Source organism: Vipera ursinii, assembly GCF_947247035.1.
Source record: "Vipera ursinii genome assembly, chromosome: 7".
NCBI lineage: Eukaryota > Metazoa > Chordata > Lepidosauria > Squamata > Viperidae > Vipera > Vipera ursinii.
In genome coordinates, this window is record NC_139521.1 from 58151763 (window position 1) to 58165000 (window position 13238).

At 42.7% G+C, this 13238-nt stretch overlaps 1 protein-coding gene across 3 annotated transcripts in view; it reads left to right on the plus strand.

Moving 5' to 3' along the window:
- SLC9B2 (solute carrier family 9 member B2) overlaps positions 1-8940 on the plus strand; it is a 32285-nt gene extending 23345 nt beyond the window's left edge. For all 3 annotated transcript variants that reach the window (XM_083367753.1, XM_083367755.1, XM_083367754.1), the window contains exons 10-13: positions 3663-3812; positions 4667-4775; positions 4906-5042; positions 7621-8940. In XM_083367753.1, the coding sequence (XP_083223879.1) occupies positions 3663-3812; positions 4667-4775; positions 4906-5042; positions 7621-7857 (633 nt within the window). In that variant the 3' untranslated portion in view covers positions 7858-8940. The remainder of the gene's footprint in view (positions 1-3662; positions 3813-4666; positions 4776-4905; positions 5043-7620) is intronic.
- Positions 8941-13238: the final 4298 nt, after the last annotated feature.

Below are 13238 nucleotides of genomic sequence, written 5' to 3' on the forward strand. Positions count from 1 at the left end.
GCTTCATCTCCCGGAGCTCCGCGGAAAACCATGGAGCTCGTTGGGATCTGCACCGGGTCAGGGGCCGCAAGGGTACAACTCGGTCCAGTGCCTCAGTGGCTGCCCTTTCCCAGGCTTCCACTAAGGCATCCGCCGAGTTGTGAGCGACGGAGGCAGGTGGGGATCCCAGCGCTGCCTGGAACCCGTCAGGGTCCATTAAGCGCCTGGGGCGGTACCATCTAATTGGTTCCGTATCCCCACGGCGGGGGGTGGTAAAACGGAAGACCAGCCGCAGGAGGTGATGATCGGTCCATGACAGGGGCATGATAAATGGAGAGCCCCCACCAAGATCATCCAACCATCGTCCAGATAAAAAAACTAGGTCCAGGGTGTGGCCTCCCTCATGAGTTGGTTCAGAAATTACCTGCGTCAGGTCCATGGCCGTCATGGAAGCCATGAACTCCCGAGCTAACTCAGATGACCCTCCCAGGGATGGTAGATTGAAGTCACCCAAAACTAAAAGTTTGGGGAACTCAATCACCAAACCAGAGAGGACATCGAGTAGCTCAGGCAGGGCTGCCGCTGTGTGACTAGGCGAAACATACACCAGCAGCAAGCCCAACTGCGCCCCCGAACCAAACCTCAAAAAGAGAGACTCACACCCGACTATCTGAGGGACGGTGGTCTCCCGCGGACATAAGGTCTCCCTGATAACTACCGCCACTCCCCCGCCCCTACCTTGAGCCCGAGGCCGGTGTAACGCTCGGAAACCTGGTGGGCAAAGATCAACCAAAGGGACCCCACCCTCTGGGCCCAACCAGGTTTCGGTGATACAAGCCAGGTCCGCATGCTCACCCTCCACCAAATCCCGCACAAGGGGAGCCTTATTAACCACGGACCTGGCATTCAGGTAAACCAGCCGGAGCTCAGGAGGCTGCGCATCCTCGCTCCCGGCACCTCGGGGAAGAAACAGAGGGTCGGAGCGCCTCACCGCTTGTAAACAGCGGGGACGGCCCTCCCGGTAACGATACGGCCCTCTGTCCATACGCCTGCTGCCATACCCCAGTGTCGTGGGAATCGGTAATCCCACGACCCGCTCCTGAGCCCCAGATGTAACCACACCCCGCTCCCCCCGAACGCAGTCGGACCCAGGCCTGGCCTGCACCATGGTTGTATGGCCACCCCCCATAGTCAAACAACCATTACCCCCCACCCCTCTCCCTAACCCCCTAAAAAATTTAACTAAAAAATTAACCAGGGGCCTCCTATTAAATTTGGATCGAGAGCCCCTGACCTTACCCGGCCATCTCTCAGGGTCCCAATAATTGGGCCCTTCATTGAGACTGGGAGTGGCAAAAAAGGCGGGACGCACCCAGGAGAGGGGGGCACCCCTGAGGGCGAGCAAGTCCGTGCTGGAGTATCTATACATAAGTCCAACAAGTCCAGATAAGGCAGTCCCATAATGGAAAAGTCCAGTAGGAGGTTCTAAAGGAAGGGAGTGAGACATTTGGGCCATCGACCAACCTACTGCCACCCGGTTGGATGCTCCCGGGGGCAGACCCCAACCCGTCCTCCCACGACAGGTCGAAAGTCTGATCCAGGGGATGGTCCAGAATGTACACCCTGGGTGGGGCATAACCCATAGAGCTCCCACCTCTATGGGAGTGCCGATGTGAAAACAAGCCGCTCTCCCACTGCGGCTTGCACCCAGGTCCGTCCCAGTCCAAAGGGGAATAGGGAGGCAGATGGAGAGTTAGTAATTGGCAGTCCACCGGAGCTGCTACGGCCATCGCAGACCAGATGAAAAAGCACCGACCACCGCCATATCGCTGCCGATGGAACGGGCCAGCAAGCCCCGAAAACGCCGTCGTCGCCATCACCGTCGGAGGCCGGAACAAGGCAAACGAAGCAGCAGCACCGCCGCCGTCGCCGCGGTCGTCCTCTCCACTGCCCAAGGCAGCCCGAAGACGCCGTCACCATTGCCACCTCCGCCGCCGGCAGCGGCCCAAAAAACAGTGCCAGGGACATCCCTGCCACCGAGCTGACCAGCGGTCGTCCCCTCCGCCGTCGAAACGGCCCGAAGACGCCGCAGCCGCCGAAAGCGGCCCGAGGCAGGTCCAACAAAGAGATCCCCGCCGCCGCTGACATCGCCGCCAACACGGAAGCGCCAAAATGGAGGCGCCGATCAGCTGGAGCTCCGAGGCCACCGCCGATCAGCTGGAACTCCGAGGCCGCCGCCGATCAGCTGGAGCCTCAGAGACGCCGCCGAAAACCGCCGAGAGCCGGCCAGAAGCAACAGCGTTGCCCGAAACAGCAGAAAACGCCGTCACCACCAGCTACAACCCCTCAGGAGCAGCCCAAGGCAGCCCGGAGACGCTGAGGCGAAGCAACCCGGAGACGCCGAGGCTGTAGAAACCAGCAGGCCGAGACCAAACACAGCAAACACAGCGGCAGCGCAGACGAAGCAGATGGAAACAGCGGGCGAAGCAGCAGACGGAGCAGATGGAAACAGCCACTCATAGACGGGAGAAAGCCAACAGCAAGCTACCTCATTCTTTGCCTCTAGAATTAATAGTCCAAATCCCCTACCCAGGGGCCCAAAAGGACCCCTGAGGGGCTCCCAAGGGACGCCCAACAACTGGAGCTCGCGGAGCTCAGCCCAACACGTCCGCCATCTTGAATTGAGAAAACCTTTTGAAATGTAGCAATCTTCTATCTCTTGAAGCATGAGAAACAACACAAGGTGGAATAATATGTATAAAAAGAAGTATCTGGCAGTTGCAAATGCTTTGATCAGAAGAGTGCTTTGGATCTCGTACAAATATCAGGACAACATCACTATGCTATTCATTGAAGTTGTTGTTCTTTGTTCAAACTTTTGAACAAAGAGTTAATTCTTTAAAACTGGTACCTTTTTTCAGATGAAAAAAATGGGCTGCTTTAATGAATAGAAGAGAGGTGTTATATAGGTAATCTTTGACTTAACCATTTGTTTAGTGATTGTCCAAAGTTACAAAGGCTCTGGAAAAAGTGACTTACGATCAGTTTTCACACTTATGACTGTTGCAGCATCCCCACAATCACATGATCAAACTTTGGATGCTTGGCAACTGGCATGTATTTATGATGGTTGCAGCATCCGGGATCCTGGGATTGTCATTTGCCCTTCTTAGGGAGCTGCTGAGAAGCAAAGTCAATGGGGGAAGCCAGATTCGCTTAACAAATGCATGACTCACTTAACAAATGTAGTGAGTCACTTAATAACCATAGCAAAAAGGTTGTAAAATGGGGCATGGCTCATTAATTGCTTATGGGGCAATTTGTAGTCATACGTTGAGTTTCAAATTATTTTTTTCCAAATTATTTTTGAAGCAAATACAACTTAGATTTCTAGTATATTTATTTTAAAGAAAAAGTAAAGATTGCTTGAGTTGAATTAGGGATGTATAGTTTATTTGCAGCATTTTGAAAGTAATAATACAAGTGGTTTTTTTTTTCAACTTCCTAATCTAACTAACTAACCTGGAATTTCCCGGTACTTCCCTATCCAGAGGTAACCCTACTTAGCATTTACTGTACATAGTCACACAGATCCAAAATATTGTATTCTTTTCAGTTTCCTGTCAAGTTTGGATTGACATTTATGAATCATGTCTCTTGCTTTCTCCAATTTCTCTCCCTAGACGTATCTTGTATGGAAGAGAGCATTCTTTATTATAGGCTTATCAATGCTTGCAATTTTTGGCAGTATGTATTTTGGTTTCCCTGGAACTGGAGGACTGTGCACAATTGTCTTGGCATTCCTGGCTGGATTATCATGGTCTGATGAGAAAGTGAGTATTTAATTATCATGTAACCTGAAAGTTTCCCTGATTCCAGAATATGAGAGTTTATTAACTATTTTGGGCAAGTTGAAAGTGTTAAAAAATGTTTCAACATGAATTATTTTGGTCCTAGTTTTTAGTCATTTCTTTGTACACTATTTTGAGATTCCCCATCCCATGATTTATGGGGAGTTTAAAAAATATTTCTACAGATTTGAAAGTTTATTTGAGCCTTCCATCTTCTTTCTCTGAATGTATCCTCCCAAGTTCATAACCAGTGATGTTCAGTTTCTGAAAAAAAGAGGAAATGGTGCTAATATTGCATCACAGCATACAGAGATTCTTAGCTTAGTGGCTCAATCATGTTATTTTTTCCCCATTCAACTGAAGCAAATGTTCTGAAAAAATTATGAATCTAGTATACTTCTCTGTTGAGTATTATGAATAAAAGTGAATGGGATTAGAAGAGAACAGAGTGTCTTAATGAAAAAGGAGAACCCTGGAAGAGAACTACCATCTTTTTAATTACTTCTGTAATATATTATAGAAATAACTAAAAAGATGGTATCGCCTTAAATTATGTTTGTGGTGAGGGTATTCCTCCTAAAAGAATATTTATAATTTCAGAGCTCCTATTAAATTAAGTGTCCTTAATACCTTAATATTTGAAAGTTGTGATCTCATCTTTATAATGATAGAATCACTGTTCCTAAGATGAGAGCAAGAACATGAATGAATCATTTAATTGAATCGCTTAATTTTTTGAAAATCTTATTTAATGTGAAAATAACTGAGTTTGCATTATACATCTTCTGCATGAATGTACAGTACTGTGCAACAAAAATGCATTGCTTTTTTTGCAGAAAGAGGTAGAAAAAATTATTAAGGTTGCATGGGAGATTTTCCAACCTTTTCTTTTCGGTTTAATTGGCGCTGAAATATCTGTTGCATCTCTTGATCCTCAAACAGTTGGTAAGTTTTCTACTAACAACTGGGCATTTATACCTATTGTCCTTTTCAGAAGGAAAATTATACGATTCAGTTGTTGACATGATTCTTTTTTTTAATAACAGAAATAATTAAATCTATTTCTTTGTTGCAGGACTTTGTATTGCCATACTGGTTGTGGGACTAATAGCCCGAGTTACAGCCACATTTGTATTGGTCTGTTTTGCTGGTTTTGAGCTGAAAGAGAGAATATTTATTGCATTGGCTTGGATCCCCAAAGCTACTGTGCAGGTATATTGGATTTTTATGGAAGAATTCTGTCTTCTGGAAATAAAATTGATTGAACACATCCTTCCAAGAAAGTTGAATTGAATGGAATTGAGTTTGGTTAAGTTGAATACTTTATTTGGCCAAATGCGATTAGACACACAAGGAATTTATCTCCGGTATAGAAGCACTCAATGAATATGCAAAACAATAGAATCATTATCGTCATCCCAATAAAATGGGGGAGTAAGGAAGATAATAAGAATGATAAATAATACTACAGCCACACTACATGAATCAGTATACATAGACATTAGACTGTGAGAATTAGGTGTTCAGCCGAATGATGACATGAGGAAAAAACTGTCCCTATGTCTAGTTGTTTTGGCATACATGTTTTGGCATACTATGTCCTAAGGCACCATCCCAAGGGAAGGAGTTTAAACAGTTTATGTGCAGGCCTGTTCCCTCTTCTTTTTATTACATTCATTATTCACATTTTTTACTGAACAGCATAAACTTTGTTCTCCAGTAAAAATTCTTCTATCCATAGCTAAGAAATGGGGATGTTTCAGCAAGCATTTTATTTTTATTTCAATGCAAGTCAAATCATTCATAGTCAGAATTTGCAATCCTATTTTCAAATTTCCCTTTAGGAACACAATTTTTCATAGCACTAATGCAACAATTATACTACAACATCATAAACATTTCCTTAAATCTAGTGAGTTGATCCACCTATACTTGGAAAATATATGAAACCATAGCACTGTTGAGATGAATCACAAGGCTAGATCTTCCTAATTAGATATAAGATTTTCCAGAAGCAATAAGAGACTATTTATCTGATTTTGTAACTATAGCCAAGTTCAAGACTGACTTTCGACTGTGAACATCAATATTGACCTAAGATATAGACTATTTTGTAACTCTAAGATGTTTTCAGGGTTGTCAGTATGAATGTTAAGTCATTGCCAACAAATGTTGCTTGTGTGAATAAATGAGAGAGAGTAGGGTGACAAGAGGGAAATTGGCCTTCATCTTATCTTCTACTATTTCTTGGCATCCCAAAATTATCAATTTTCTATCTTAACCTCAGGCAGGAAAGTCCAATTTAGATCAACTTCAAAAATATAAACAGCATTTAATAAGGCTGTTAGTAAGGCTCTTAAAAGAAACTACAGACTCTAAACCATTACTCTCCTATAAATACAATCCTAGTTTGTTGCAAGATTTGATGTTATACTTCTCACCAGGTATAACCCTCAAACACTTACTGATTACAGTAAATCAAATTTTGAAAATATATGAAGGAAGAGCTAATCCCCTTTGAAACAGTAACTATTGTATTTACTCTTGCAGTCCTCTTCCAAAGCAACAGTAAAGAATAACAGAATAACAAAGTTGGACGGGACCTTGATGGTCTCCCAGTCCAACCACCTGCATAAACAGGAGACCCTGTACCAGGCGTGTCAAACTCTCAACGTCACATAATGTGTCACAACTTATCGTGACTTTTTTCCATTGCCAGCAATGGGGTGGGCGCAGTTTTGCTATGATACTTTCTGCCCACGGGCTGGCAGTTGGACACCCCTGCCCTATACCATTCCAGACAAGTGGCTGTCCAGTCTCTTCTTAAAAGCCTTCAGTGATGGAGCACCCACAACTTCTGAAGGCAAGCCGTTCCACTGGTTAATTGTTTTCACTGTTATGAAATTTCTCCTTGGTTCTCGGTTGCTTCTCTCCTTGATTAGTCTCCATCCATTGCTTCTTGTTTTGTTTTCTGGTGCTTTGGAAAATAGTTGACCCACACTTCTTGGTGGCAGCCCCTCAAATATTGGAACACTGCTATCATGTCACCCCTAGACCTTCTTTTCACTAGACAAGACAAACCCAATTCCTGCAACCGTTCTTCATATATTTTAGACTGTTCCTCTAATCAACTTTGTTGCTCTTTTCTGCATTCTTTCCAGAGTCTATATCTTTTTTACGTCGTGATGACCAAAACTGGATGCAGTATTATAAGTGTGGTCTTACTAAGGCTTTATAAAGCAGTACTAATACTTCACATGATCTTGGTTCTATCCCTTTGTTAACACAATCTAGGACTGTGTTGGCTTTTTTGGCTGCTGTCGCAAACTGGCTCATATTTAAGTGGTTGTCCACTGGGACTCCAAGATCCCTCTCACAGTTACTGCTATTGAATCAGGTTTCACCTAATCTGTACCTGTACATTTGATTTTTCTTGCCTAAGTGTAAAACCTTACTTTTCTCTACACTTAACTTCAATGTAGAAAATCACTTAAAATAAGTCATGAAATTTGAGTAGATGGATACCAGTTTAGATGCTTTTGAAAAAGGCAATACAAATTCAGTGAGAATTGGTCTCTTAATGGCTGCTCGTCTAAATATCTAGGTGCTATCACCTGAAAACTAGATAGCATACCTTAAATACCAGCTGCTGGGGAACAACAGTGGGAAAAGTTTCTTATTCACTAATTGGCTGCTGTATGGTATGCAGTGTTTGATGAAACAAGCTTTTGTGCTGTATTTTTAAAATGCTCTTTTGCTGTGTTATCTATTATTTCTTTTCTCTTGACAGGCTGCAATTGGCTCAGTTGCCTTAGATACAGCACGGGAGCAGGCAGATAAACAATTAGAGAAATATGGCATGGATGTTTTGACAGTTGCTTTCTTGGCAATCTTAATCACAGCTCCAATTGGAGCTCTAATAATTGGGCTGGCAGGGCCCCAACTTCTCCACAAGACTTCTGATACCAACAGAGAAAGTCATATATATGAAGAAAGAGAAGAAATAGAAATACAAGGGCCAGCATAGGGAGATATGAGGTGCAGTCCACAGATCACCTGAACTGAGACTTCTTATGAATCATGGTATTCACAAGTAAGCTGCAGAAGTTTAAAGGCCTGTGAGATACACTGCAGATCTTCCAAATATATGTACATATTTTTAAGATGACATCAGTTGAAGCTGTTTAGAGCCAATATTAGCTATTAGTGGCTTGTAGCTTTTCTTTTTATGGTTAACAGTTTATTAGGTGAAAAGATTAGCAGCTGCTGAATTAGAGCATATTTAAAGTACTGAAGAATAAATGAAGCTGTTTAGCTTAAACATCCCTGGGTTCACAGAAATCTTTTAGATGCACTGCCTGGGTGAGAACTAGGGATTACTGATAAAAGACTTCCAGCCTTTTCTTGTGGTGGAAAAATAGTTAGGACTGAGATTTAGCCTGAAGTTTCTCTGAAAGACTGGTAGCCTGAAGTCTTCTCTGAGGACTTGGGACTTGGTTGGGAAGAGTGAATTAGTGTAATTAAAAAATAGATTTTATATAAATAGTGTTGTAGAGAATTGGAATGTTAGATGTGTTGATGGTATGCATGTTGAGTGAGGGAATGGCAATATAAATAGAGGAAAGGAAGGTTGAGGGGCCCCCACTGTGGATTATGACAGGCAGAGATAGATATGGCAGGAAGCACCAGTTTGACTATTACAGGAAAAGGGAGACCCATATATTTTATGAGTCTCTTCTTCTAAACCAGATATTCCAGACCAGAGCCCAGATGGCTGAACTCTTGGGCATATTGGCCTCCAGTTACTGCTCAAAAATGACGAGTTGGTGCAAAGTAAGACCACATTCATTTACAACGTATTGGTAGATGAATATGCTGACTTGATGTAACTTATTGTAACATGGATGAAAAATAATGGGAATGTAGCCCTGTTGCAAATTTGCTCTGCCAGTTTTCAGATTATGCAACAGCTATAGCAATTGGGCAAAGGAGAAGGGGTTGCTGCAATGTACAATGTACACACCTTTTTTTTTAATCCCATTTATATCCTGCGCTTCTCCGAAGACTCAGGGCGGCTTACAATCTTAAGCACAAATCCATGTGCTTAGCAATAGCCTTCATTCTATGTATATGCCTACTTATTAGGGCTTTCCCCCCCCCAAGCGATGAGTGATGAGGAGCACTGTTCCAGGTGTGACTGGATAAGAATGTCTTAAAGGGTATTAAGTTATAGAGTACTCCATTAATTTGTGAATGTCATCTTAAAGATAATGTTGGGCCATCCCAAGACTGAGTGTTTGAGGAGACTTTGATCTTTCTGCCCTGGAAAAGAGTTCATGTGTTCCATGAGTTTATAACCTTGGGCCTGCCTCAAATAATCCATGCCAACAGACAAAAGCAAACACCCATTATGCCTAGTTTATACTTGGAGCAAATATGACAAAATTGGAAATGGAGGACATTGATACCTATCATCTGCTATGAAGAGTTTACTTCCTATTCAGATTCATAGACAACCAAGGCTTCCATATGAATATTGAATCCTTTCAATTGGTATTCTCCAGGACCTGGATGAATTCCAGTGGACTTCAAAGGACAATCTGATGAATTATTCTGTTTTGTGTCTGGCTTACGTATGGATCCAGCTGCTTCTGACAAGTGGCGGAGGAGGACTAATATTTTATATGTTCCTTTGTATATCCTGCTCTGTTTTACATTGCCCAGTATATACATATTGAAGTGGGGCTACAAAAAAATTAAAATAAATAGGAAAAAAATAAAATAAGAATTTTATTGAATAAACATCCTAATATGCCTTTAACCTTCTAGAAAAGACAAGAACAAACACACTGAATGGTTCCATACATGTTTGGAATGATTCTATGCTATCCTAGAACTGATAATTTTTCCTAACATATAAAACAAAGTAGCTTAATGAACAAATATTTAAGTATGGCTTTCAGCCAGTTAAATGAGCCTTACCATGCCACTCTTATGTTCACACAATGCCACTGAGTTGCTTTACTATTAGGCAAATATATACAGTACAGCAGGGGTCTCCAACCCCTGGGTCACGGCCCACTATCGGACCTTGAGCTTTTCGGAACTGGGCCAGAGAAGTGGCGAGCATGCGCACCCTCACTTGTGCAAGCAGCAGGTGAGCACGTGTGTGCATTTGCCTGCCACTCTTGCACAGACATCCCCTCTCTCCTTCCTGCCTGTCCACAAAGCCAGAAAGGTTGCGGAACTCTACTGCAATGAAGATTTAGTGAATTGATTCTTTCAAAATCTTTGTAAATTTTCCTACTTGCATACATACAGTCTTAGAAGGACTCTCTTCTTTCTCTCATATTATTCTCTTTTGTTTTTAATATTCCCTTGTATTGAAAAATAAACTTTGAAAAATGCTGCCTCACGGATCCAAGGTGCTTTGGTAGTTGAATATTATGAAATGTGAAGAATCCAAAATGATCCACCGCCAGAACAAGCAAAAATACAATAAGCCTGACCAAGGTATAACAAAAAAGCAACTGTTCCAAAAATAAAAAATAACTGAGTTATGAGACCTAACTTTGAAGAAAATTATTAAAATATCTCAAAAGACTAAGGTCAAATATAGTCATATAATCAGATTCTAAAATACTATTTATAATTCTATTATATAAAATACTATTTAGATTATTTTTCTTCAGAGCAAACATAATAGTATTTTCCAGATCATCCATTGCTGAGCTTGAAAAATACTTCACTGAGCTATGGTTTGCTTAAATAATCTATGGATTATTTAATGACCACAAAAGCTATAAACAAATTACAATAGATGGGTTGACACAACATGCTAAAGAGATTGCTAACAACTAGACAACTGCAAAGAAATACAATCCTTCCATTCCCCTCCCCACCATCTGGTCAGAATCTATCCATCCATCCATCCATCTCCCCACCATCCAGTCTCAACTGATGAAGTTTCTTGGATGAGACAAGAAACATTTTGTTCTTTCTCAAAGAAAAAAACAGTCCAGCTGTCTTTTGAAAAAGCACCTTTGAGACAACAATGACCTGGAAGATTAAAAATCTCCAAAGGGGTTTATCCTTTCATATATTTCGATTATATAGCTCATCTTTTCTCAAGTTTAAGCTTCTTCATGGAATGCATTCTCTATTCCCCTTCTCTGAACCGGTTCTCATTTCTCAAAATTAGTGCACTGCACAGAACTGCACAAAATACTACAATACTAGATATGAGAACTGACCAGAGCAGTGAAATAAAACAATACTTCCTATGATTTGAGCAATATACTAGTACTGCTAGATAGATAACCTTTATTGTCATTTTTCACTATGAGCAGACTGCCCCATATTAAAAGCGTGCAGCTCTTTCGCACCAAGACCTTTTTCACGAGTAATTACTAAGAACCAATCTATGTACTGTCTTTCTAAAGTAAGTATCTTGTATTTCTCTCTCTTAAATTTTATGTTATAACTTCCAGCCCATTTCACCCGCCTGTCAAGATAATTTTGGGTTTTGTTTTCTAGAGAGGTTTCTGAACTTCTTTTTACTGAGACTTTAAGATGGGTGGCAGCTGAAGTCCACACATCTTAAAAGTCCTTGAGGTTGAGAAACACTGTCAGTATGTGCCGGGCCACCACTCCATTTTATATCATCTAGAAATCTAAAGCGCTTCCCTCTCATTCTCCAAATCATTCTTGGAAGAAAGGAGGAAGGGGAGAGGACCCAGGGCTAACCACACCCGTTTGATACTTTTCTGCAAATCACGAATGAACCACCCCCCCAGTACAAATTTCAGGGCTGCAATATCCACTTATTTTTATTTATTTTAATTCCATTTATATCCCGCCCTTCTCCGAAGACTCAGGGCGGCTTACAAGCTTAGAAGTAGCCTTCATTCTATGTATATGCCTGCTTATTAGGGCTTTCACACACACCTCACACCCCAAGCGGCATTATTACAAAGTCAGCTTAATTGCCCCCAACAATCTGGGTCCTCATTTTACCTACCTCGGAAGGATGGAAGGCTGAGTCAACCTTGAGCCTGGTGGGATGCGAACCTGCACTAATTGCAGGCAGCTGGTGTTACTTAAGGAGGCATTAGCCCACTGCTCCACCAAGGCTCTTATACTGTACTTACCTTTCCCTCCCCCTTGTCCTTGTATTCTTTTTGCAAAAATAGGGGGGGGGGAAACCGAAAGAAGGCGGTGGCTGCTACTATTTCAGCCGCCTGGGTCCCCAAAGGCTGGGCGGAAATACAGAAGAAAGCAAGCCGGGGCAATTCTTGCTGCAGGGCAATGACAGACACCCACACACCCCACCCTTGCTGAGCGCCGTTGAACCAGATGCCCTTTGGCGGCGGGCTGCCACGACCGTTATTTCAGGACCGTTATTTCTCTCAGGGTGGCTCCGAGGCAGCTTTTACAGTTTGGAGAGCGGCGAACCGGGAGGTGGAGCTAGGAGTCTTCAGCCATCCTTGCACCTCCCACCTTTCCCCGGCTCCAGACCAGCCTTAGTGAGAGGCTTCAACATTTTAAACACGGTTTTCTGCCCTACAGTGGCTGGGGACGTTGAACGGGTCAGTGGCGCTATCCTCGCCTTATATCGCCGACCCTCCGAGAGGCAGACCGGGGCCGCGTGATGCTCTCAAGGGGGATTTTAGAAGCCAATTTCGAGGGTTCGCCTACAGCCCCTTAAGTCATGTGCCACGGTTTAGGAAACTGTAATGGGCAATTAACGTGTAACGCCCATGCCAAACAAGCCATGATGCTGTTGAGCGTGATGCGTAAGTCCCGTCCGCCACATGCTATTTCTGAAGATGAAATTGGGAAACAACCCTATATTCTTTTGAACGCCCGGTGAGAGTACAATCCGCTTGCTTTTCCGAGAAGTATAAATCCTCTCCCACCTCACATTCGCTTCCCCCCAAATCCACAGATACGTTGCCATGGAGATTCTTAATCATCCAGGTCATGGCTGTCCCAAGAGTGCTTTTCCAAAAGACAACTGAACTTTCTTGGGGTTTTGTTTTTTTAATGAAGTTTCTTGGATGAGAAGCGGACCATTTTCAAAGAAAAAAAAACAAACAAAAAGTCCAGTTCCCTTTTGGAAAAGCACCTTTGCAAACGCAAGCTATGCTTGATTTCACCGTAATCCCCCAGCCAGAGCTCAGATTTATAGGAGTCTCAAATCAGGAATTTAGGGCCGATGTAATTTTAGGAGTGGAAGTTTATCCCAAAAATGTGCATACTAAACTGAGTGTTAAGTCAGGAGGAGTTAATTCCGATACGTAGCTTCCAATGATAAACGTGTTAATTGTACTGGGAGTAAGATGAAACATTGTAAATATTATTTTCTGATTTCCTTGTGTCTTCTGCTCCAAGATAGTGAGCATAGAG